Source organism: Salmo trutta, chromosome 1 (genome assembly GCF_901001165.1).
Source record: "Salmo trutta chromosome 1, fSalTru1.1, whole genome shotgun sequence".
NCBI lineage: Eukaryota > Metazoa > Chordata > Actinopteri > Salmoniformes > Salmonidae > Salmo > Salmo trutta.
In genome coordinates, this window is record NC_042957.1 from 5,275,238 (window position 1) to 5,302,828 (window position 27,591).

General features: G+C 43.2%; 1 protein-coding gene across 2 annotated transcripts; it reads left to right on the forward strand.

Moving 5' to 3' along the window:
• The first annotated feature begins 2,957 nt into the window (after nucleotides 1-2,957).
• On the forward strand, nucleotides 2,958-27,591 carry LOC115152831 (adhesion G-protein coupled receptor G2). Of its 2 annotated transcripts, XM_029697729.1 has the most exons (20): nucleotides 2,958-3,086; nucleotides 3,526-3,600; nucleotides 4,442-4,519; nucleotides 4,981-5,091; nucleotides 5,413-5,511; nucleotides 5,630-5,791; nucleotides 5,894-5,932; nucleotides 6,215-6,289; nucleotides 14,407-14,563; nucleotides 15,421-15,577; nucleotides 19,993-20,127; nucleotides 20,375-20,485; nucleotides 21,108-21,147; nucleotides 21,322-21,422; nucleotides 21,809-21,930; nucleotides 22,549-22,817; nucleotides 23,072-23,162; nucleotides 24,370-24,502; nucleotides 26,591-26,762; nucleotides 26,931-27,591. In XM_029697729.1, the coding sequence occupies exons 2-20, from the start codon at nucleotides 3,540-3,542 to the stop codon at nucleotides 27,119-27,121; spliced, it is 2,304 nt and encodes a 767-aa protein (XP_029553589.1). In that variant the 5' UTR covers nucleotides 2,958-3,086; nucleotides 3,526-3,539; the 3' UTR covers nucleotides 27,122-27,591. The 2 variants fall into 2 exon arrangements, with proteins under 2 accessions (XP_029553589.1, XP_029553671.1); XM_029697811.1 differs by lacking the exon at nucleotides 4,442-4,519.

Here is a 27,591-nt window from a genome sequence, read left to right on the forward strand (position 1 = left end):
ATGAAACATTTCTTAGCCTAATCGGTGTCTGGGAAACAACACAATCACATTGGTCTTTTGATGCTGTCAAAGATTAGGCTATTAGCTACGAGATAGCACCTTTGAGACTAATTGAATACTGGTAGGCAAACATTTCTCCATTTATAAATCTCACTCCTTTCACACCCCTCATAGGCAATGGTGGCATTTTCAGAAAATCACTTGTAAAAAAATACATATTTTTTTAATCACTTGTAGTTGATCAAATGTGCTCTATGGAAGATGGAATTGGCAGAAGAGAAGATAATATGTAGTACTCCATCCATGCATCTTTCTAGAGAGAGATGGCAACCCTAGAGATGTCGTATGTCCTTTTTCTTGCCTGGAATATCTGGTTTTCCTTTCAATGCGAACGGTGTAACGAGGAAATACCTTGTGCACAGTACACAGTATTTAGCCAGAGAGCAGTGTCCTGTATTCAGGTGACAGAAGCAGAAGGCCTCACCCTGTCAGTGTTTCACTGTCACTATATCATTTGTGATTTAACTCCTGTAAAAAAAAATTATAATAATAATTGCTATATAAAATGTCAGTATATAGGACTAGGCCCTAATATACAATATGTCTCCCCTTCCATAGCCTTCCCTGTAGCTCAGTTGGTAGAGCATGGTGTTTACAACACCAGGGTTGTGGGTTCGATTCCCACGGGGGGGCCAGCACAGGAAAAAAAAAAAAAAAAGTGTATGAAATTGTATGAAATGTATGCATTCACTACTGTAAGTCACTCTGGATAAGAGTGTCTGCTAAATGATTAAAAATGTAAAAATGAAAAAATGATGCGCTTTCTTGTGCTACGGCCACATTAATTTGAATATTCTAAACACAGGCTTGTCTGTTTAGATCTAACATGGAACCACCAGAGCTTATTACATTTACACATTTCCCCACAACCAATAAACTGTCTTCAAATGGTTTTCAAACATTTGTTATTTAATCAACATATTGTGTCAGAAATGTATATTGTAATAGTGTTGCAAAAGGTTAAGAGGAATTAATAAAGAAAAACTTCATATGAAATTGTGACAATTCGTCAGGCTATCCCCATTGAGCACAGATGTCAGTTCCATGTCTAGTTTTGATTGACATTTTCAACTAACGTGAATTCAACAAAGAAAAGTCACCGTATCATTGGATATAGGTTAAAAAAAAAAATTTAAATGTGTGGAAAAATACTAAATTCCCTTACGTTGAAGACTTTTTTTTTTCAAATACAATTAGATTTTTCACATTGATTCAACATCATCACATTGAATTTTTTTGTTGTTGAAATGACGTGGAAAAAACTTTCATTCAACCAGTTTTTTGTCGAGGAGATCATTCATCGGATGGTTTCCAAAACACACTAAGACTATCAGGCCAACTGGGCTAATAGGATATTTAAATCAATATTTTATATTGAACATGTTTTTTAGTCTAGTAAAAGGCTCAAGGTCACCTTTATGGTCTGTGTCTAGGAAACCGCCCTTAGATGTGTAATTTACATGTTTCCAGTAGCTGTGATAGCAGGTAATGGTTTTGCATATCCGTGGCACAGTGTAAACTGAGGTCAGTGACTGTCATAAAGTCCCAGAGACTTGGGAGAACATTGCACAGCACATTCCTAAAGACAAGGTTAGGAGGGTCAATTCAATTTAAACCCAATCAATTCAGGAAGTAAACTGAAAGTCCGATTCCAGTTTTACTAAATTTCCACTCTTAATTTCAGTTTGAAAAATTACTGAATTGATTTGGATATTAACACAAAAAAAAGTAGGCTACAGTACTTCACCTCGCAATTTAGGATTTCCTGAATTGCCAGACCTAAAATGGACCTGGGCCAATATTTATAAAGCATCTCAGAGTAGGGCGGCTGATCTAGGATCTGGTCTGCCTAATGAATGGACGGGGCGGCCGATCTAGGATCTGGTCTGCCTAATGGATGGACAGCGGCAGCTGATCTAGGATCTGGTCTGCATAATGAATGGACAGGGGGTGGCTAATCTAGGATCTGGTCTGCCTAATGAATGGACAGCGGCAGCTGATCTAGGATCTGGTCTGCCAAATGAATGGACAGCGGCAGCTGATCTAGGATCTGGTCTGCCTAATGAATGGACAGCGGCAGCTGATCTAGGGTCTGGTCTGCCTAATGGATGGGGGGGCTGATCTAGGATCTGGTCTGCCTAATGGATGGGGGGGCTGATCTAGGATCTGGTCTGCCTAATGGATGGGGGGGCTGATCTAATGAATGGGGGGGGGGGGGGGGGCTGATCCTAGATCAGCACTCCTACTCTAGGAGGCTTCATAGAAACATGCCCTGGAATAGACTTCAAGCCGAGCTCCTCATTTTTAAAATTTAATTTAACCTTTATTTAACTAGGCAAGTCAGTTAAGAACAAATTCTTATTTACAATGATGGCTTACCGGGGAACAGTGGGTTAAACTGCCTTGTTCAGGGGCAGAACGACAGATTTTTTTCCCTTGTCAGCTCAGGGATTCAATCCAGCAACCCAACGCTCTAACCACTAGGCTACCTGCCCCCCACCCCCATTAATATGTTTATTCATGTGAAAACCAACAGCAGAATTATAACCCCGGTACAGGTTTGTCCTGCTTACCAAATGATGCAGGGTACAATACACTGTATAACTCATTATTTGATCAGACATCATAAGCGTCCCAAAATGGCATCCCTAATCCCTATATAGTGCACTACATATGACCAGAACCCTATGAGCTCTGGTTGAAAGTAATGCACTATAAAGGGAACAGGGAGCTATTTGGGACACTTCCATAGTCTTCTCCATGTTTTTTTGTATCCTTTGCATAATGACCGACAAACAAAGAAGTGCCTGTTGGCTTGTGTACTGACCACTGTGCGAGTTTTGCAAGGGAAATATGACCCTCCGGGTTGGCATGCAAACTCACGGTCACGTTTAGATGTACACTTTCATGTGGGCATCATCGTGGAGGATGAGTCAGAGAACATAGTTTTCATTCTTTGACGGTTGGGCAGAACGTGTGCCGCTGTTTCCCGTGACCGTGGCTATAGGTGTTACAGCGAGAAACAGGTAAGGCTTCATCTCCTGTTACTTCAATAGTACATCTGTTATCTACATCCGACTGTATATCTGAATTCAATCAGCATAACGTGGCATCATGGGGCTGCATTGTTTGTAACATGCTATATTTTGTGGGGGGAAAAAATAGAGTTTTTGTGCCACAAAAATGCAAACATGGTAATATTTTGTGTCCATTACCAAATGAATCATTTTTAGTAAATAACAATTGAGGGTAAAAAGTTCATAACTATGAAAATCACTGAAAGGTTTTGATGAGAACGTCTAGTCAACAGCCACAGTAACGTCCAGTCAATGTGCACGACAGAGCCTGTGATGGATGCTAATGTATAATAACTGCTCACTTTTAAATGTTGTAGTGAACTACCAATTCGGTTTTTCATCTGAACACCAAGTGTTACCACATCCAAGGTTTATTTTTTTGTTGTAGCCGAAACAAACACCATGGAGCTGAAGAGTTGGGTGGCTCTGGGCTTCCTGGTCATTCTTCTCTGGAGTCCTACTTGTGAGTAGAAAACTAACTTAGCCTACTTAGAAAACTAACTTAGCCTTCTTAGAAAACTAACTTAAACTAACTCAGCGTAAATGTACTGTAGGTGTCATGTGTATTACTATCAGGGTTGGGGTCAGTACAAATTAAAGTCACTCAATTCAAGAAGTGATTTGAATTTAACATTTTAAAACTAGAACAACTTTTGAAATAAATAGCTTCTCCTCTTTAGTTGTTAATAAAAACATTTTTTTTAATCAAAATTTAATTAATTTCCTAAATTGACTGAATTCAATTCGAATTGACCCCAAACCTGATTACTGTATTACAATATCAAAAGGTATTGCTTGGCCTTCCTTTCAATGGGAAAGCAATCCAACAAGATCATGCATTGTAATTAATACAATGGTTTGAAAAAAGGTTCTATCTAGAACCTATAAAGGGGTTTTCAGTTTTTTTATCCAGGAACCCAAAAGAGTTGTACCTGGCTGGGACCCAAAATCAATCAATGAAATGCATTTATAAATCCCTTTTTACATCAGCAGATGTCACAAAGTGCTATACAGAAACCCAGGCTAAAACCCCAAAGAGCAAACAATGCAGATGTAGAAGCACGTGACTAGGAAAAACTCCCTAGAAAGAAACCTAGAGAGGAACCAGGCTCTGAGGGGTGGCCAGTCCTCTTCTGGCTGTGCCGGGTGGAGATTATAACAGTACATGGCCATTAAGGCTAGATTGTTCTTCAAGATGTTCAAACGTTCATAGATGACCAACAGGGTCAAATAATAATCACAATGGTTGTAGAGGGTGACACAGGTCAGTACCTCAGGAGTAAATGTCAGTTGGCTTTTCATAGACAAGCATTCAGCGGTCGAGACAAGAGAGGGAGGGTGTAACGGCGCTCATCAGAATGAGTGGACCAAAGCGCATTGTGGTAAGTGTTCATGATTTTATTCTCAAACAAAATAACATACGGGAAAAACGAAAGCATAAAGTTCTGTCAGGTACAGATAACAAAACAGAAAACAACCTCCCACAAACACAGGAAGAAAACAGGCTGCCTAAGTATGATTCCCAATCAGAGACAACGATAGACAGCTGCCTCTGATTGGGAACCACACTCGCCCAAAAACAAAGAAAGAGAAAACATAGATTATCCCACCCGAGTCACACCCTGACCTAACCAAACATAGAGAATAATGATCTCTATGGTCAGGGCGTGACAGAGGGAGAGAGAGATTGCTTTGTAAACATATTTCCCATGCCAATAAAGCCCATTGAATTTAATTGATTTGAGATAGAGTTCTCCAAAATGTCCTCCCATGGGGAACCCTTTTGGAATGCTTTTTTTTTTTTGTATTTGTGTATCTGTGTCTTATGTGTTCTTTTTTACAGGCCCAGGAAAAAATAAACAACCATCAGGTGACATCATGGATTGTCTGAATAAGGATAAGAATAGTTTGATAGTTGACGCTGGCTTCACAGGTACCCTGAAAAAATGTTGTGGTGAGTTTCATTACAGCTTGTGACGTATGGGATATATTTTAGATTGATAGGAGCCAGGAATGATTTACAATGATATTGAAAACCATATGTGAAATATGGAAGAACTTCCGTTTGGTCGAGCTGCAGTGGCGGGCAAGCCTGGTCGTTCCAGATTTGTTTGTTGTATAGCCAATTTCTATTACCCTGTTTCGGAATTAACCGATTTGACCATGCTCAACTTCGGGTGTCCAACCAATCCAGACTCCCGATGTTGTGTCCCAAAGCTAGAATTAACCATAGTTTGGTCAAAGCTAGTCTATCATCTCCCTTCCTCACCAATAGGAAACGCATCTAAAACCAACACAGCCATACTTCAAACGACGTGCAGTGTTTCATTCAACACTAGTGTAACATTCAACACTACTGTTACTAACTTTCAGAGTGAGTATGACTCCACATGCCATGAACAACAGTTTTGCATACTGCTTATTTGATACCAACATATTTACATCTGTGTCTAAAATTACTTTTTCACTTTTTGTTTTTCTTGGGTTGTTAGAAAACTGGAAGGATGTGGACTTTTGGATGCGGAAAGTAAATCAATCTCATTTCCTGTACATGGCGAAGAAGTACGTGAAGAAGAACAATCAATTGTCTGTGTGTGTGATGGTTGGATGGAATTGCAGCGAGACACTGGACTCACTCAGGACAAACACTACAGGTTAAAGATGCAGTCTTTTCCTATTCATGATGCAAATGTTCTGTAACACAGGGAACATCACCTTGTTCTTGTCAAAATAATAACAAGTGCATTTTGTTACAGGTTACAATAGGGAATGGTCTTCCGTCGAGTCTAACAAAAGTACGTTTTTAATTGTTTTCCATTGATCTTCCTGTCTATGTTCAGCATGTACATGTGTGCATATAGAAAGATAGCGGAATGCCTTTCGATCCAAGCCGTGTTATAGTTCACTATACAACCAGCAATTTCTTTAAAAAGGCTTTATCCCTGAAGTTCGCGGAGATCGCGTTCACTGTAAACCCACGCACGTGTTGCTTCAACCGTAATTTACCTGTAAAAGTCTGTTAAAGCGCACCATGCTATAACGCGCCTTACATTGAATCCCTTATTTTCCATCCACAGCCAACTGCAGTGTCTCCTGTTTCCGCACCGCTGAACATTGCAGTACATCGGCATATGATAAAGAGGTCTGCAAAAGTAAGAACCTGCTGTATGTTCTAACCTGCCGTGATTATGTAATTGTTGAGATGCAGGGCTCCCTTGGACTCAATGAGACTCCCCCGCTAAAATAAAGGTAACAAAAATATACACTGAACAAAAGATACAAACATAACATGTAAAGTGTTGGTCCCATGTTTCATGAGCTGAAATAAATTATCACAGAAATGTTCCATACGCACAAAAAAACATGTTTCTCTCAAATGTTGTGCACAAATTTGTTTACATCCCTGTTAGTGAGCATTTCTCCTTTGCCAAGATAATCCATCCACCTGACAGGTGTGGCATATAAATAAACTGATTAAAGAGCATGGTCATTACACAGGTGCACCTTGTGCTGGGGGACAATAAAAGGTAACTCTAAAATGTGCAGTTTTGTCACACAACACAATGCCACAGATGTCTCAAGTTTTGAGGGAGCGTGTAATGGGCATGCTCGCTGCAGGAATGTCCACAAGAGCTGTAGCAAGAGAATTTGCTGTGGGATTATTTAAGATACCCTTTCAAGAGGTAGGGTTTCCGGAAGTTAGGCAGGAACTCTGCTGTTCTAGCTTCAGTGGGGAAAGATGGTTCCACCCTTGGGGTGCCAGGACAGAGAAGAGCTTGGACTGGGCTGAGCGGGAGCTACCCTGCAGTATGGGTGGGAGGGCCAATAGACCAGAGGTGGCAGAATGGAGTGTTCGGGTTGGGGTGTAGGGTTTGAGCATAGCCTGAAGATAGGGAGGGGCAGTTCCTCTTGCTACTCCGTAGGCATGTACCATGGACTTGTAGTGGATGCAAGCTTTGACTGGAAGCCAGTGGAGTGTGTGGAGGAGCGGGGTGAGCAGTAGCGGTCTGTTGGTAAAATCAGTGAGGAAGCCAAGCCAGTAAAAAAGCCATATTACAACCTATGTTGTGATAATTGCGTTGTTTGCTCTATAACCCATTCGTTCATACGCTATCGTGATATCCAATAAGGTCTGTGACGACAAAAAAACAGTCACACGGTGGTGGAATAAATTCAACTACACATACAATTGTTTCATTACTAAACCGGACAACCACATCTGATCGGTGAAGTCCACAAGGCTAATATTGCATACAAAGTTATCACCTGCAGCATGTTCAAGCCAGTTTAATGTTTCTGACAGTTTACTAAACAACTACTGATTTAGAACCACAGAGTTACAGCAAGTCTATATATATATATATATATATATATATATGCGCTTAGTTTAAAAAAGTAATAGAAAAATGTAGATTTCTGCCTAAATAGACATTACCCAAAAGAAACTGCTATTCATGTGTCATTACATGATTTTGACATGCAAAAACGTGGTGTATTTGGAAAGAAGACACCTGGGAGATTATGAGGAAATGATCAGAAGATACAGTGAGGGGAAAAAAGTATTTGATCCCCAGCTGATTTTGTACGTTTGCCCACTAACAAAGAAATGATCAGTCTATAATTTTAATGGTAGGTCTATTTCAACAGTGAGAGACAGAATAACAACAAAAAAATCCAGAAAAACGCATGTCAAAAATGTTATAAAATGATTTGCATTTTAATGAGGGAAATAAGTATTTGACCCCTCTGCAAAACATGACTTAGTATTTGGTGGCAAAACCCTTGTTGGCAATCACAGAGGTCAGATGTTTCTTGTAGTTGGCCACCAGGTTTGCACACATCTCAGGAGGGATTTTGTCCCACTCCTCTTTGCAGATCTTCTCCAAGTCAAAGGTTTCGAGGCTGACGTTTGACAACTCAAACCTTCAGCTCCCTCCACATATTCTCTATGGGATTAAGGTCTGGAGACTGGCTAGGCCACTCCAGGACCTTAATGTGCTTCTTCTTGAGCCACTCCTTTGTTGCCTTGACCGTGTGTTTTGGGTCATTGTCATGCTGGAATACCCATCCACGACCCATTTTCAATGCCCTGGCTGAGGGAAGGAGGTTCTCACCCAAGATTTGACGGTACATGGCCCCGTCCATCGTCCCTTTGATGCGGTGAAGTTGTCCTGTCCCCTTAGCAGAAAAACACCCCCAAAGCATAATGTTTCCACCTCCATGTTTGACGGTGGGGATGGTGTTCTTGGGGTCATAGGCAGCATTCCTCCTCCTCCAAACCCGGCGAGTTGAGTTGATGCCAAAGAGCTCCATTTTGGTCTCATCTGACCACAACACTTTCACCCAGTTGTCCTCTGAATCATTCAGATGTTCATTGGCAAACTTCAGACGGGCATGTATGTGCTTTCTTGAGCAGGGGGACCTTGCGGGCGCTGCAAGATTTCAGTCCTTCACAGCGTAGTGTGTTACCAATTGTTTTCTTGGTGACTATGGTCCCAGCTGCCTTGAGATCATTGACAAGATCCTCCCGTGTAGTTCTTGGCTAATTCCTCACCGTTCTCATTATCATTGCAACTCCACGAGGTGAGATCTTGCATGGAGCCCCAGGCCGAGGGAGATTGACAGTTCTTTTGTGTTTCTTCCATTTGCGAATAATCGCACCAACTGTTGTCACCTTCTCACCAAGCTGCTTGTCTTGTAGCCCATTCCAGCCTTGTGTAGCTCTACAATCTTGTCCCTGACATCCTTGGAGAGTTCGTTGGTCTTGGCCATGGTGGAGAGTTTGGAATCTGATTGATTGATTGATTGCTTCTGTGGACAGGTGTCTTTTATACAGGTAACAAGCTGTATAAAAGACACCTGGGAGCCAGAAATCTTTCTAATTGAGAGGGGGTCAAATACTTATTTCCCTCATTTTGATATGCGTTTTTCTGGATTTTTTTGTTGTTATTCTGTCTCTCACTGTTCAAATAAACCTACCATTAAAATTATAGACTGATCATTTCTTTGTCAGTTGGCAAACGTACAAAATCAGCAGGGGATCAAATATTTTTTTCCCCTCACTGTAGATAGGAGTTACATAGTTCAGAATACACAAGATCAAACACACACTAAATAACCGTTTTTAATTTTTTATTTATCTTTTATTGACAAGCTATAAGTGAATTATTGATGTCTAGAGCTGGAAACACATCAGACGTCTTCCACAACATGTGAACAATATCAGAACAATGGGATTGATAGACCTAACAACTAGAAATGGGATTGATAGACCTAACAACTAGAAATGGGATTGATAGACCTAACAACTAGAAATGGGATTGATAGACCTAACAACTACAAATGGGATTGATAGACCTAACAATTAGAAATGGGATTGATAGACCTAACAACTAGAAATGGGATTGATAGACCTAACAACTAGAAATGGGATTGATAGACCTAACAACTAGAAATGGGATTGATAGACCTAACAACTAGAAATGGGATTGATAGACCTGACAACTAGAAATGGGATTGATAGACCTAACAACTAGAAATGGGATTGATAGACCTAACAACTAGAAATGGGATTGATAGACCTAACAACTAGAAATGGGATTGATAGACCTGACAACTAGAAATGGGATTGATAGACCTAACAACTAGAAATGGGATTGATAGACCTAACAACTAGAAATGGGATTGATAGACCTAACAACTAGAAATGGGATTGATAGACCTAACAACTAGAAATGGGATTGATAGACCTAACAACTAGAAATGGGATTGATAGACCTAACAACTAGAAATGGGATTGATAGACCTAACAACTAGAAATGGGATTGATAGACCTAACAACTAGAAATGGGATTGATAGACCTAACAACTAGAAATGGGATTGATAGACCTAACAACTAGAAATGGGATTGATAGACCTCACAACTAGAAATGGGATTGATAGACCTCACAACTAGAAATGGGATTGATAGACCTCACAACTAGAAATGGGATTGATAGACCTCACAACTAGAAATGGGATTGATAGACCTCACAACTAGAAATGGGATTGATAGACCTCACAACTAGAAATGGGATTGATAGACCTCACAACTAGAAATGGGATTGATAGACCTCACAACTAGAAATGGGATTGATAGACCTCACAACTAGAAATGGGATTGATAGACCTCACAACTAGAAATGGGATTGATAGACCTCACAACTAGAAATGGGATTGATAGACCTAACAACTAGAAATGGGATTGATAGACCTAACAACTAGAAATGGGATTGATAGACCTAACAACTAGAAATGGGATTGATAGACCTAACAACTAGAAATGGGATTGATAGACCTAACAACTAGAAATGGGATTGATAGACCTAACAACTAGAAATGGGATTGATAGACCTAACAACTAGAAATGGGATTGATAGACCTAACAACTAGAAATGGGATTGATAGACCTAACAACTAGAAATGGGATTGATAGACCTAACAACTAGAAATGGGATTGATAGACCTAACAACTAGAAATGGGATTGATAGACCTAACAACTAGAAATGGGATTGATAGACCTAACAACTAGACATGGGATTGATAGACCTAACTAGAAATGGGATTGATAGACCTAACAACTAGAAATGGGATTGATAGACCTAACAACTAGACATGGGATTGATAGACCTAACAACTAGACATGGGATTGATAGACCTAACAACTACAAATGGGATTGATAGACCTAACAATTAGAAATGGGATTGATAGACCTAACAATTAGAAATGGGATTGATAGACCTAACAACTAGAAATGGGATTGATAGACCTAATAACTAGAAATGGGATTGATAGACCTAACAACTAGAAATGGGATTGATAGACCTAACAACTAGAAATTGGATTGATAGACCTAACAACTAGAAATGGGATTGATAGACCTAACAACAAGAAATGGGATTGATAGACCTAACAACTAGAAAAGGGATTGATAGACCTAACAACTAGAAATGGGATTGATAGACCTAACAACTAGAAATGGGATTGATAGACCTAACAATTAGAAATGGGATTGATAGACCTAACAACTAGACATGGGATTGATAGACCTAACAACTAGAAATGGGATTGATAGACCTAACAACTAGAAATGGGATTGATAGACCTAACAACTAGAAATGGGATTGATAGACCTAACAACTAGAAATGGGATTGATAGACCTAACAACTAGAAATGGGATTGATAGACCTAACAACTAGAAAAGGGATTGATAGACCTAACAACTAGAAATGGGATTGATAGACCTAACAACTAGAAATGGGATTGATAGACCTAACAACTAGAAAAGGGATTGATAGACCTAACAACTAGAAATGGGATTGATAGACCTAACAACTAGAAATGGGATTGATAGACCTAACAACTAGACATGGGATTGATAGACCTAACAACTAGAAATGGGATTGATAGACCTAACAACTAGAAATGGGATTGATAGACCTAACAACTAGACATGGGATTGATAGACCTAACAACTAGAAATGGGATTGATAGACCTAACAACTAGAAAAGGGATTGATAGACCTAACAACTAGAAATGGGATTGATAGACCTAACAATTAGAAATGGGATTGATAGACCTAACAACTAGACATGGGATTGATAGACCTAACAACTAGAAATGGGATTGATAGACCTAACAACTAGAAATGGGATTGATAGACCTAACAACTAGAAATGGGATTGATAGACCTAACAACTAGAAATGGGATTGATAGACCTAATAACTAGAAATGGGATTGATAGACCTAACAACTAGACATGGGATTGATAGACCTAACTAGAAAAGGGATTGATAGACCTAACAACTAGAAATGGGATTGATAGACCTAACAACTAGAAAAGGGATTGATAGACCTAACAACTAGAAATGGGATTGATAGACCTAACAACTAGAAATGGGATTGATAGACCTAACAACTAGAAATGGGATTGATAGACCTAACAATTAGAAATGGGATTGATAGACCTAACAACTAGACATGGGATTGATAGACCTAACAACTAGACATGGGATTGATAGACCTAACAACTAGAAATGGGATTGATAGACCTAACAACTAGAAATGGGATTGATAGACCTAACAACTAGAAATGGGATTGATAGACCTAACAACTAGAAATGGGATTGATAGACCTAACAACTAGACATGGGATTGATAGACCGAACAACTAGACATGGGATTGATAGACCTAATAACTAGAAATGGGATTGATAGACCTAACAACTAGACATGGGATTGATAGACCTAACAACTAGAAATGGGATTGATAGACCTAACAACTAGAAAAGGGATTGATAGACCTAACAACTAGAAATGGGATTGATAGACCTAACAACTAGAAATGTGATTGATAGACCTAACAACTAGAAATGGGAAGATGTTTTAGTAAGTGGTGTCAGGTGTGGTGATGGGACGTTTCCAAAGTGGCAGCTAATTCCAGTCCTATTACATATACACAATACCTAAATGCTATTTGTTCTGTATAAAAACACAATTTCTACCATATCAACCTCACTCAAACATTGTGGTGGTGTTATGGGGTATCCAGGGTAAATTCAAGTGTCCTAATGTTATAATTGCACTGGTTTTGCACACTGGATGTGCCTAAAAGTTATTGTTCACTATAAAAAAACAAACTTTCTACAACACCAACCTCTCTCAAACATTGTGGTGGTGTCAGAGACATACAGGGAATATAGATGGGATGACTACGGCTGGGATGACTACAGCGCTTAAGCAGGCAACATCATATTTCTGATGCATAAAGATATAGTCACTCACTGGACATTCGATATTGCCATCAAGTCATACATCATCAATAGGCTAGATTTGTTCCTACCAATCTAACGATTCATTTGATAGCCCCCCATGTAATTATAGCTCAAACACAGACCAAATCTAAGCTTACCTTGTAAGAAGTTTGCTGTTTGGTGAAAACGTTGTGTGAAATAAACATTTTGACTCTCGTGGCTGGTGATCAATAACGGTAGGTCACAGGCAGACAAATAAGACATCCTCATGATCTGTGGAGTCCCGGCTTTCGGTGTGTATCAACATATTCCGTGTTTATTTTGTTAATGCTTCACAACGCTAACCGGAATGTAGGTGGTGGGGGGGGGGGGGGGCAATTATCTGGATAATTATCTTATATATTTATTTCATCAAGTGAGGCCAAATGCTACAGCGGCAACAAGTTATACTCTTTTGGTCCAGACAGCATCCGATACATGGGCCACACATACTGAGACAGAGAGGTGCTGTTTCACTGTCCAGACAGCATCAGAGAGGTGCTGTTTCACTGTCCAGACAGCATCAGATACATGGTCTACACATCCTGAGACAGAGAGATGCTGTTTCACTGTCCAGACAGCATCAGATACATGGTCTACACATACTGAGACAGAGACGTGCTGTTTCACTGTCCAGACAGCATCAGATACATGGTCTACACATACTGAGACAGAGAGGTGCTGTTTCACTGTCCAGACAGCATCCGATACATGAACTACACATACTGAGACAGAGACGTGCTGTTTCACTGTCCAGACAGCATCAGATACATGGTCTACACATACTGAGACAGAGAGGTGCTGTTTCACTGTCCAGACAGCATCCGATACATGAACTACACATACTGAGACAGAGGGGGCGCTGTTTCCCCTCGCTCTGATTATTTCTCCGGTGAGATTCAGCGACTCGCGAATTGACGAAAAATGATTAAAACACAAACTGAGATGTAAGATGAATTATTTTATAATTTTAATATATTTTATTGGTCAAAATATTTGAGGAAGCCTGGCTTCCCATGGCATCCATGAATACACGTACAGAGAATGACATGGGAGAACACCAGGCGATCTGCAACATTCTGTATTAATTGCAAGGGGTTTGATGGCACAAACGGGGAGCCCAGCCAACAGCGAGTTGCAGTTGTCCAGACGGGAGATGACAAGCGCCTGGATTAGGATCTATTCACTAATCACTATACTGTAATTCAAACACAGCAGCATGCTCTTGATGGAAGGTGTTGGTTTATAAAGGGTCAGTCTCTGCAGAGCTGTGGGGAAGTGGTAACACCACACCCCACCAGAGGCCAGGGTTCAATCCCTTCCCACTTGTTCTCCTTCTCCCCCTCTGATTTCCTTTCTGTCTAAATAAAGTGAGAACACCTCAAAAATATATGAAAGAGAAATGGTGTGTTTGTTTTTACATATCTTCTTAGACTCCAAAAAGCAAGATAAGTTCATCATCAACGTAACAGCACCAGGGAGCTTCTGTTTCAACTGTAATGAACCAATCAAAGAACCTGAGGAAGAGTTGCCTCCTCCAATGATCTTTGACACTGGAAATGGAGTTCACATCGATGGTGAAAAGGCTTCGTAAGAATTACTCAATCATATCTATTATTATTAGTAGTATTATTATTATGTCATTCATAGGGCCAGCTTCCTGGACAAAGATGACACCTAATCCAGGACTATAAAACATGTTCAATGGAGATTATCCATTGAAAGTGCTTCTAGGTCCAAGATTAGGTTTAATCGCTGGCCGGGAATCCACCCCTATAAATGTAAATTTTTAGAGAACTTATAACAGTATCCAAACAAGCACTTGCTGTCACACTTGCCAGGCTTGGAAATGTACTTATAGGGCAATATTTTCCCCTCGCAAGAAAAGCTGCCCTGTGAACTAACACAAAGAAACATTGTAAATAACTGACGCTTCAATCACCCCCTAGATTGAATTGCAGGAAGTGCGTGTATCGCGGTGTCACTAAATCTCTGGTTAAACTTCCTCCTCACGGATATTGTTACATTTACATTTTAGTCATTTAGCAGTCGCTCTTATCCAGAGCCACTTACAGTAGTGAATGCATACATTTTATTTAAAAAATTCCCCTACTGGTCCCCCGTGGGAATCGAACCCACAAGCCTAGCGTTGCAAACACCATGCTCTACCAACTGAGCCACACGGGACCAGTTGTTAAAGACCGTGGCTGTGTGAACTGTCCTAATATGTAGACTGTATTAAAGGGATATTGAAATCCCAGCCTGGAGGTCTGGAGCCTGCTGGTTTTCTGTTCTACCTGGTGTCCCAGGTCTAAAACAGTCTCTGATTAGAGGGGAAGAATGAAAATCAGCAGTGGAACTGCCTTCGAGGTCCAAATATGAATATCCCTGCTGTATTCTATAGATGTGTGACTGTCCTAATATGGACGCTGTACTCCTCTCCACAGGCAGGCCATGAAAGATATCGCCTCTCTGGTCAGTATGATGAATGAGTCCTCAGCTTCTGTGACGATGGGCTCGGTCACCGGGGTCATAGTGAAGCCCAAAGAAAGGATCGACATCGAGGAAGTCTCCTTTGGGTACTCTTCCAACTCCGGCATTAAGGTGGGTGTATTTCCTGTATTTCTGTATGAATGGATGGACAGAAAATGTAAAATGCTTTAATGTCCCATAGGCACATTTGCTTTGCAACATTAGGTATTAGTCACCTTTTTAAAGTTGGGCAGAGGTCAGACTTTCATATTTGAGGTCTGACAGGTGTGGTCAACTAGGGTATGGCTGTAGCTGTAGCTGGGTATGGCTGTAGCTGGGTATGGCTGTAGCTGGGTATGGTTGTAGCTGGGTATGGCTGTAGCTGGGTATGGCTGTAGCTGGGTATGGCTGTAGCTGGGTATGGCTGTAGCTGGGTATGGCTGTAGCTGGGTATGGCTGGAGCTGGGTATGGCTGTGGCTGTAGCTGGGTATGGCTGTGGTTGTAGCTGGTTATGGTTGTAGCTGGGTATGGCTGTAGCTGGGTATGGTTGTAGCTGGTTATGGTTGTAGCTGGGTATGGCTGTAGCTGTAGCTGGGTATGGCTGTAGCTGTAGCTGTAGCTGGGTATGGCTGTAGCTGTAGCTGTAGCTGGGTATGGCTGTAGCTGTAGCTGGGTATGGCTGTAGCTGTGGCTGTAGCTGGGTATGGCTGTAGCTGGGTATGGCTGTAGCTGTAGCTGGGTATGGCTGTGGCTGTAGCTGGGTATGGCTGTAGCTGGGTATGGCTGTGGCTGTAGCTGGGTATGGCTGTGGCTGTAGCTGGGTATGGCTGTGGCTGTGGCTGGGTATGGCTGTGGCTGGGTATGGCTGTGGCTGTAGCTGGGTATGGCTGTGGCTGTAGCTGGGTATGGCTGTGGCTGTTGCTGGGTATGGCTGTAGCTGGGTATGGCTGTGGCTGTAGCTGGGTATGCCTGTAGCTGGGTATGGCTGTGGCTGTGGCTGGGTATGGCTGTAGCTGTGGCTGGGTATGGCTGTGGTTGTAGCTGGGTATGGCTGTGGCTGGTTATGGTTGTAGCTGGTTATGGTTGTAGCTGGGTATGGTTGTAGCTGGTTATGGTTGTAGCTGGTTATGGTTGTAGCTGGGTATGGTTGTAGCTGGTTATGGTTGTAGCTGGTTATGGTTGTAGCTGGTTATGGTTGTAGCTGGTTATGGTTGTAGCTGGGTATGGCTGTAGCTGGGTATGGCTGTAGCTGGGTATGGCTGTAGCCGGGTATGGCTGTGGCCGGGTATGGCTGTGGCCGGGTATGGCTGTAGCTGGGTATGGCTGTAGCTGGTTATGGCTGTAGCTGGGTATGGCTGTAGCTGGGTATGGCTGTAGCTGGGTATGGCTGTGCCTGTGGCTGGGTATGGCTGTGGCTGTGGCTGGGTATGGCTGTAGCTGTGGCTGGGTATGGCTGTAGCTGGGTATGGCTGTGGTTGTAGCTGGGTATGGCTGTGGCTGGTTATGGTTGTAGCTGGTTATGGTTGTAGCTGGGTATGGTTGTAGCTGGTTATGGTTGAAGCTGGTTATGGTTGTAGCTGGGTATGGTTGTAGCTGGTTATGGTTGTAGCTGGGTATGGTTGTAGCTGGTTATGGTTGTAGCTGGGTATGGTTGTAGCTGGTTATGGTTGTAGCTGGTTATGGTTGTAGCTGGGTATGGCTGTAGCTGGGTATGGCTGTAGCTGGGTATGGCTGTAGCTGGGTATGGCTGTGGCCGGGTATGGCTGTGGCCGGGTATGGTTGTAGCTGGGTATGGCTGTAGCTGGTTATGGCTGTAGCTGGGTATGGCTGTAGCTGGGTATGGCTGTAGCTGGGTATGGCTGTGGCTGTAGCTGGGTATGGCTGTAGCTGGGTATGGCTGTGGCTGTAGCTGGGTATGGCTGTGGCTGTAGCTGGGTATGGCTGTGGCTGTAGCTGGATATGGCTGTGGCTGTAGCTGGGTATGGCTGTGGCTGTGGCTGGGTATGGCTGTGGCTGTGGCTGGGTATGGCTGTGGCTGTAGCTGGGTATGGCTGTGGCTGTAGCTGGGTATGGCTGTGGCTGTAGCTGGGTATGGCTGTAGCTGGGTATGGCTGTGGCTGTAGCTGGGTATGGCTGTAGCTGGGTATGGCTGTGGCTGTGGCTGGGTATGGCTGTGGCTGGTTATGGTTGTAGCTGGTTATGGTTGTAGCTGGTTATGGTTGTAGCTGGTTATGGTTGTAGCTGGGTATGGCTGTAGCTGGGTATGGCTGTGGTTGTAGCTGGGTATGGCTGTGGCTGGTTATGGTTGTAGCTGGTTATGGTTGTAGCTGGTTATGGTTGTAGCTGGGTATGGTTGTAGCTGGTTATGGTTGTAGCTGGTTATGGCTGTAGCTGGGTATGGCTGTAGCTGGGTATGGCTGTAGCCGGGTATGGCTGTAGCCGGGTATGGCTGTAGCCGGGTATGGCTGTAGCCGGGTATGGCTGTGGCCGGGTATGGCTGTGGCCGGGTATGGTTGTAGCTGGGTATGGCTGTAGCTGGGTATGGCTGTAGCTGTAGCTGGGTATGGCTGTGGCTGTGGCTGGGTATGGCTGTAGCTGGGTATGGCTGTGGTTGTAGCTGGGTATGGCTGTAGCTGGGTATGGCTGTGGCTGTAGCTGGGTATGGCTGTGGCTGTAGCTGGGTATGGCTGTGGCTGTAGCTGGGTATGGCTGTGGCTGTAGCTGGGTATGGCTGTAGCTGGGTATGGCTGTGGCTGTGGCTGGGTATGGCTGTAGCTGGGTATGGCTGTGGTTGTAGCTGGGTATGGCTGTGGCTGGTTATGGTTGTAGCTGGTTATGGTTGTAGCTGGGTATGGTTGTAGCTGGTTATGGTTGTAGCTGGTTATGGTTGTAGCTGGTTATGGTTGTAGCTGGGTATGGCTGTAGCTGGGTATGGTTGTAGCTGGGTATGGCTGTGGCTGGGTATGGCTGCAGCTGGGTATGGCTGTGGCCGGGTATGGCTGTAGCCGGGTATGGCTGTAGCCGGGTATGGCTGTAGCTGGGTATGGCTGTAGCTGGTTATGGCTGTAGCTGGGTATGGCTGTAGCTGGGTATGGCTGTAGCTGGGTATGGCTGTAGCTGGGTATGGCTGTGGCCGGGTATGGCTGTGGCCGGGTATGGTTGTAGCTGGTTATGGCTGTAGCTGGGTATGGCTGTAGCTGGGTATGGCTGTAGCTGTAGCTGGGTGTGGCTGTAGCTGGGTATGGCTGTAGCTGGGTATGGCTGTAGCTGGGTATGGCTGTAGCTGGGTATGGCTGTGGCTGTAGCTGGGTATGGCTGTAGCTGGGTATGGCTGTAGCTGGGTATGGCTGTAGCTGGGTATGGCTGTAGCTGGGTATGGCTGTGGCTGGGTATGGCTGTAGCTGGGTATGGCTGTGGCTGGGTATGGCTGTAGCTGGGTATGGCTGTAGCTGGGTATGGCTGTAGCTGGGTATGGCTATGGCTGTAGCTGGGTATGGCTGTGGCTGGGTATGGCTGTAGCTGGGTATGGCTGTAGCTGGGTATGGCTGTAGCTGGGTATGGCTGTAGCTGGGTATGGCTGTAGCTGTAGCTGGGTATGGCTGTAGCTGAAGCTGGGTATGGCTGTAGCTGGGTATGGCTGTAGCTGGGTATGGCTGTAGCTGGGTATGGTTGTAGCTGGGTATGGCTGTAGCTGGGTATGGCTGTGGCTGAAGCTGGGTGTGGCTGTAGCTGGGTATGGCTGTAGCTGGGTATGGCTGTGGCTGGGTATGGCTGTAGCTGGGTATGGCTGTGGCTGAAGCTGGGTATGGCTGTAGCTGGGTGTGGCTGTAGCTGGGTGTGGCTGTAGCTGGGTGTGGCTGTAGCTGGGTGTGGCTGTAGCTGGGTATGGCTGTAGCTGGGTATGGTTGTAGCTGGGTATCGCTGTAGCTGGGTGTGGCTGTAGCTGGGTGTGGCTGTAGCTGGGTATGGCTGTAGCTGTAGCTGGGTATGGTTGTAGCCGGGTATGGTTGTAGCTGGGTATGGTTGTAGCTGGGTATGGTTGTAGCTGGGTATGGCTGTGGTTGTAGCTGCGTATGGCTGTGGCTGGGTATGGTTGTAGCTGGGTATAGTTGTGGTATCAGTATTACATAGTATTAAGCCCAAACATAGTGAGGTCCACTGGAGGTTGGTGGCACCTTAATTGGGGATAGCTGGAGCAGAATCAGTGGAATGGTATCAAATCCATCAAACGCATGGTTTCCATTTGATGCCATTCCATTTGCTCCTTTCCAGTCATATTTTTATGAGCCGTCCTCCCCTCAACAGCCTCCTGTGGTCCAGATAAACTAACGTGTGTCGAGGGTTGCAAAAATATTGAAACTTTCCCCAAATTAGCTGGTCTTCCAGAAAACCCGGTTGGACGATCCTTGGAATCAGGAGGCAATAAGCAGGAAATCCGGAATCCTCCAACCTATAGATTTCTGGAAAATCTAGACATTTTGGTAAAGTTAGCAGATTTGTACAAGCCTCTGTGTGTCTGACTTTGTTCTCGTTTGTTGTTGTTCAGATTGTGGAAGATCGGAAGTCTCTGGGTGGCTTCTCTAGGTCTATATCAGTCACAAAGGAAGCATTTGAAAAGGCCTACAACTTAAGCAACGGCAGTGCATTTGCCGGTGTTTTCCGATTCCCCAACATGTCCAAGGTATGTCTAAGACTTCAATCGTCCTTTCACTGAATTAAGAAAATCAAAGGACAGTTGGTGTGCTGCCACTAGGGTCGCAGAATTCTGGTCCCAATTTTCCAGAAATCCTGGATTCCGGATTCCCTACATTCCACTTTCCTGGAGTTTTCCAACTGGTATTTCTGGAAAACCAGAGCATTTTGGGAAGGTTATTGGAATTTTGCAATCCTAGGGGTGCTATGGTTGTCATGCGCTCTCTTTATTCCAGGATGTAAACAACAGCACAGTTCTGCATAACGAAGTGGTAGCGATCGAGATGGGCTGTTTCATCGCCAATTTAACCGACAACATAAATCTTAATTTTCTAAACGTCCAGAAGGTAAATGACGATGCGCTTTACTAATGCCTGTTAAGGTACAAACAAGTATGTGGGATATAATGTGTACATTGGCCCTAAGAGGGAAAAGTAGTTTTGAAAATGTCCCATAGATGGACTACTGTAGGCTGAGGAACATGACACACAGACTAATCAAAAGGTTAAGTTCATACCTCTTGGTGTGGTAGCTGAGGGGGTTGGACTGACAGTCTGACAGATCACCAAGTACATTTACATGTTGCAGGAATTTGACCTGGTGAAATGGTACTGGCCTTCCCTGTAGCTCAGTTGGTAGAGCATGGTGTTTGCAACGCCAGGGTTGTGGGTTCGATTCCCACGGGGGGCCAGTAAAAAAAATATATATAAAAAATAAAAAATAATGTATGCATTCACTACTGTAAGTCGCTCTGGATAAGAGCGTCTGCTAAATGACTAAAATGTAAAATGTACTGCCACAATAAACAGAATATACAGGCAAAATAAGAGAGACTTTACACCGGAGCCTGGGTTGAATCTGAGTTGAGCTAACCCCCCAAATTTGCTGCATTTGGTGTGAAACACTTCTTCTAAATACTTTATGAGTACATCAGCTCTACCCATAATGCACTACTTTGTTTTCCACCAGGGGGGAGCCATTCCATCGTGCCAGTCATGGAACGGTGAAGGTATTTAGCTGCCATTACTTTTCCTAACTGATTTGCATACTATACAAGGTAAGGTTTGGAATGGCATACTTCCATTAAGTAAGCATAGCGAGTAGCTAGTAGACTGTAGTAAGCACTATACATGGCACATCATAGTATGTAGTATCCGATTCTCACCCTTTTTCCCCTTCATAGGGAGTCAACCCAACTGGACAGACTATGGCTGTTTGACCCTTGTGAAAGGGGACAACATAACCTGCAAGTGTACACACCTGACTTTCTTTGCTGTGCTAATGGTAAGGTTCCCTCGTTCTCTTATAGGGTGGCAAAATTCAGGTAACGTTCCCAAAATTCCCAGGTTTTCTACAAATCCTCATCTTCAAACCTGGATTTCTGGAAAACCTTGGGATTTGGGGAAAGTTACCAGAATTTTGCAACCCGATTCTTTTACCATTTACTGTATTGTTGGGAAGGGCTGTAAGTCAGCATTTCACTGTTAGTCTACACCTGTTGTTTACCAAGCATGTGACAAATAACATTGAATTTGATTTAGTAATGTTGCATATGCTCCAGATTGTTGCTTCTTTCATTTAAATTCTAAGCAGATCTATTTGAAATAGTAAAACAATAAAGATTTCTAATACATGAATCTGTTCATCACTAACCTGTGCTCCTTTTTCAGTCCCCTCCAAACCAGACTATCTCAGACGGCGATCTGAACTCTCTCACCTACATCACCTATGTGGGGTGTGGCGTGTCCATGTTCTTCCTGGGCGTGGTTCTCTTCATGCACTTCCTGATAAAGTAGGTAGCTCCGCCCACTGTCATTATGGCACTGGTCACTACTTCCTGATAAAGTAGGTAGCTCCGCCCACTGTCATTATGGCACTGGTCACTACTTCCTGCTAAGGTAGGTAGCTCTGCCCACTGTCATCATGGTACTGGTCACTACTTCCTGCTAAGGTAGGTAGCTCTGCCCACTGTCATTATGGTACTGGTCACTACTTCCTGATAAAGTAGGTAGCTCTGCCCACTGTCATTATGGTACTGGTCAACAAAGCTGTATCTGAAAACATACTAGCTGTCAAATCCTTGCTTTCCTCCATCCTTGTTTCCTCGATTCTTTTTCAAAGCGGATTGGAGGAGATCTGAGAGAGTGTGGATATTAAACAAAGCTCATGGCCAGCCAATCTCTACATGTAGCAATGGCCTCCATTGACCTGAAAACTGATTTTAAACTTAACCACACTGCTAACTTTGTGCCTAACCTTAAATTAAGACCAAAAAAAGGTTATTTTTGGTTTTCATAAAATGTTTTATGATATAGTCAATTCACGACTCAGGCCACCTACTGAGTGTCCCTTGACCTACTAACCCCTTGAACTTTGACCCACTAACTTGTAACCTGTATGTGACCTACAGGAAGGCAAAGTCGAGCAATACCACCCAGATCCTGATCCAACTGTTTCTGTCCATGTTCATGCTCAACGTCACCTTCCTGACCAATGGGTGGGTGGCCAGTCTGCAGAGCCCAGTGGGCTGCCAGGTGATGGCTGCAGCCATGCATTACTCTATGCTGGCCACCTTCACCTGGTTTGCCGTGGAGGCCTTCCACCTATGTCAGCAGCTCTACAAGTCAGGCTCCGACCCCATACCGCGCTACATCATGAAAGTCTGCATCGCCGGGTGGGGTGAGTGGTCTGATACTCAGGTTGCGATAGCTACTGGAGGTTTTGAAGGAGATAAAGTTAGGTAAGGCCATTTTCGGGATGTTATGGATTATGATGTATTGATAGTGTAGTGACTTTGGGGGAGGGATTTGAAGCCTTGAACCTGTGCCTGAGGGTCCAACTGAGTCAATTGAGTGTCAGTATTTTTTTGCAAATGGTTAAAGAATTGAATATACTACTTACCTTTTTTGTTTGATCTATGTCCTCTGCCTTAGTGCTGCCCGGCACGGTAGTGATCACCCTCCTCAGTCTGGGTAAATACGGAAAACAGATCATCAACACTGACGGAGGGAAGGAAGTGTACATGTGGGTCTCAATTATGTAATACTTGATTAACATTGTCTTTTCAGAGGAAAATAACTCGCAGTCTCAGACTCAATCCAGGCTTAACCCTGTGCTTATTATTCCACTGTGAAGGTCCTGGATCCTAGACATAATGAACATCAGCCACTCTACATATACCCTAACTCAATAACAACTACACTATATATACCCTAACTCAATAACAACTACACTATATATACCCTAACTCAATAACAACTACACTATATATACCCTAACTCTATAGCAACTACACTACATATACCCTAACTCAATAACAACTACACTATATATACCCTAACTCTATAGCAACTACACTATATATACCCTTACTCTATAGCAACTACACTATATATACCCTAACTCTATAGCAACTACACTATATATACCCTAACTCTATAGCAACTACACTATATATACCCTAACTCAATAACAACTACACTATATATACCCTAACTCAATAACAACTACACTATATATACCCTAACGCTATAGCAACTACACTATATATACCCTAACCCTATAGCAACTACTCTACATATACATAACTAAGAACTACACAGTGATGTAACTCTCCTCTGTCTCTATACCAACTGCATGGTGATGTAACTCTCCTCTGTCTCTATACCAACTGCATGGTGATGTAACTCTTCTCTGTCTCTATACCAACTGCATAGTGATGTAACTCTCCTCTGTCTCTATACCAACTGCATGGTGATGTAACTCTCCTCCCCTCTATACCAACTGCATGGTGATGTAACTCTCCTCTGTCTCTATACCAACTGCATGGTGATGTAACTCTCCTCTGTCTCTATACCAACTGCATAGTGATGTAACTCTCCTCCCCTCTATACCAACTGCATGGTGATGTAACTCTCCTCTGTCTCTATACCAACTGCATAGTGATGTAACTCTCCTCTGTCTCTATACCAACTGCATAGTGATGTAACTCTCCTCCCCTCTATACCAACTGCATAGTGATGTAACTCTCCTCTGTCTCTATACCAACTGCATAGTGATGTAACTTTCCTCTGTCTCTATACCAACTGCATAGTGATGTAACTCTCCTCCCCTCTATACCAACTGCATAGTGATGTAACTCTCCTCTGTCTCTATACCAATTGCATAGTGATGCAACTCTCCTCTGTCTCTATACCAACTGCATAGTGATGTAACTCTCCTCCGTCTCTAGGTGCTGGATCCTGGACATTAACGTTCACTACATAGTAAACATAGGCTACTATGCGCTGGTCTTCCTCTTCACGTTCACCACCTTCATCGTGGTTCTGAGCTGGCTGGTCCACCTTAAGGGCACCAAGAACAAGGTTGTTATAGTTACCAACGCATAGACATTAACATCCCATAATTCTGCATAAATGCGGATGAATTGTTAACCTAAGGGGACCGGCGATCGAGCAAAAAAAGATTGGGAAATATATGGTAGCAGCACAGAAACTTTGCCATTAATAATACACTGTAGGCCATCTAGCTAACGCTTTTATCCAAAGTGCCTTAATCATGTGTATGGGTGTCTCCAACCTAGGAACGGAGGACCACAAAAAATAGGAAAATAAACAGTGAATTTCAGCTAACTTCTCAGGAAACACATAACTGTTTTACTGTCATTCTATCCATTGAAAAGTTATTTTTTATATATATATATCTACAGCCACTTTATTCATTGATTTCCTGACTGCTGTCATATTATCAATGCTCATCCTGTAGAATCTTTAGCTATCTTAGCGATGGCCACAATAATTTGTCATTTAAAAAAAATATTTGGCACGTGAATACAATGTTGTCCTAAGTAACCACAGATCGTACATCAGCAGATGATAATTCTAAACTCAGCAAAAAAATAAACGTCCTCTCACTGTCAACTGCGTTTATTTTCAGCAAATTTAACGTGTAAATATTTGTATAACCATAAGATTCAACAACTGAGACAAACTGAACAAGTTCCACAGACATGTGACTAACAGAAATGGAATAATGTGTCCCTGAACAAGGGGGGGGGGGTCAAAATCAAAAGTAACAGTCAGTATCTGGTGTGGCCACCAGCTGCATTAAGTCCTGCAGTGCATCTCTTCCTCATGGACTGCACCAGATTTGCCAGTTCTTGCTGTGAGATGTTACCCCACTCTTCCACCAAGGCACCTGCAAGTTCCCAGACATTTCTGGGGGGAATGGCCCTAGCTCTCACCCTCCGATCCAACAGGTCCCAGACGTGCTCAAGGGATTGAGATCCGGGCTCTTCGCTGGCCATGGCAGAACACTGACATTCCTGTCTTGCAGGAAATCACGCACAGAATGAGCAGTATAGCTGGTGGCATTGTCATGCTGGAGGGTCATGTCAGGATGAGCCTGCAGGAAGGGTACCACATGAGGGAGGAGGATGTCTTCCCTGTAACACACAGCGTTGAGATTGCATGCAATGACAACAAGCTCAGTCCAATGATGCTGTGATATACTGTCCCAGACCATGACAGACCCTCCACCTCCAAATCGATCCCACTCCAGAGTACAGGCCTCGGTGTACAGACCTCACACCTGGTGAGACAAAACCGTGACTCGTCAGTGAAGAGCACTTTTTGCCAGTCCTGTCTGGTCCAGCGACGGTGGGTTTGTGCCCATAGACGATGTTGTTGCCGGTGATGTCTGGTGAGGACCTGCCTTACAACAGGCCTACAAGCCCTCAGTCCAGCCTCTCTCAGCCTATTGCGGACAGTCTGAGCACTGATGGAGGGATTGTGCATTCCTGGTGTAACTCCGGCAGTTGTTGTTGCCATCCTGTACCTGTCCCGCAGGTGTGATGTTCGGATATACCGATCTTGTGCAGGTGTCGTTACACGTGGTCTGCGACTGCGAGGACGATCAGCTGTCCGTCCTGTCTCCCTGTAGCGCTGTCTTAGGCGTCTCACAGTACGGACATTGCAATTTATTGCCCTGGCCACATCTGCAGTCCTCATGCCTCCTTGCAGCATGCCTAAGGCACGGTCACGCAGATGAGCAGGGACCCTGGGCATCTTTCTTTTGGTGTTTTTCAGAGTCAGTTGAAATGCCTCTTTTGTGTTCTAAGTTTTCATAACTGTGACCATAATTGCCTTCCGCTGTTAGTGTCTTAACGACCGTTCCACAGGTGCATGTTTATGGTTCATTGAACAAGCATGGGAAACAGTATTTAAACCCTTTACAATGAAGATCTGAAATTATTTTGATTTTTATGAATTATCTTTGAAAGACAGGGTCCTGAAAAAGGGACGTTTCTTTTTTTGCTGAGTTCAGTTCTATTTAAAGTCAGACAGAGTAAACCCCAGCTAAAACAGATGACAAATTGTTTCATTTTTGGTGTAAGGACTCTATGACATTAGGTTCTATATCTATAGTCAGTAACCTTGTGATCCTGACCCTAGACCAAGCCGGGCACGGACCAGGCCCAGCAGCAGGGGACAGGCACCAAGGACATAGTGACTGTGATGGGGCTGTGCTGTCTACTGGGAATCACCTGGAGTTTTGCCTTCTTCGCCCACGGGGTCCTCAAGGTTCCCTCCTTCTACATCTTCACCATCCTCAACTCATTCCAAGGTAGGTTAAGACAGATATGAGATCAACTAATACTACAATTTATAAACCGATCAAAAAAAAAAAGGTATGCTTGAGATATTTGGATTGTAATATCATTAATCTTTTACATATGGACACACGCGCACTATTGGTATGAGTAGTAACCAGTCTCCCACCGTCTCTCGCTAGGTTTCTTCCTGTTCCTCTACTACTACAACACCAGTAGAGTAATTGGGGAGACCACCAAGGACAACAAAACCATTAGCAAAAGCTCCACAATGTCCGTCACAGTCAACACCACCTTGGAGAACCCTTACTTTGACCTAGGTCAACACCACCCTGGAGAACCCTTAACAAGCAAAACTAATCCCCAATCCTAGACAGTGGAGGCTGGCGAGAGGAGGACGGCTCATAATAAATGGCCAGAATGGAGAAAATGTGTTTGATACCATAAAAAAAAATGTATTTGTTCCAGCTGTAAATATGAGCCCGTACTCTGATGTAAAGTGCCACCAGCTACCACTGGCAGTGATACTGGAAGTCAGAGAGAAATTATACTATATTCTTAATAGAATTATAGTTCTCAGAAAAAGAAAAAAGAACCTCTGAGCGTATGGACATTTTGCAGCTTTTAACTTGTATTGTAGAGTAGACCTAGCTGACTGTACTCCACACGACCTGATAATCCATAGATTGTTACTGATTTTTTATCCCAGAATTTGGTAAATATGTATATTTTTTTATGTTTTAAAAAGAGATGAATCACAATTTTTTTGCTTTCTTAAATCTAAATAAATCTGTGAACTATGATTATATTACATGGAGCTTAAATAAAATGAATGCGTTTGCA

Excerpts from the sequence above, each read along its gene's own strand:
- LOC115152831 (XM_029697729.1), top strand. The coding sequence starts at position 3,540 with ATGGAGCTGAAGAGTTGGGTGGCTCTGGGCTTCCTGGTCATTCTTCTC. Across the intron at positions 3,601-4,441 it reads TCTTCTCTGGAGTCCTACTT|ACAAGCATTCAGCGGTCGAG; the intron begins GTGAGTAGAAAA and ends GGCTTTTCATAG. Across the intron at positions 20,486-21,107 it reads ATTTTCTAAACGTCCAGAAG|GGGGGAGCCATTCCATCGTG; the intron begins GTAAATGACGAT and ends GTTTTCCACCAG.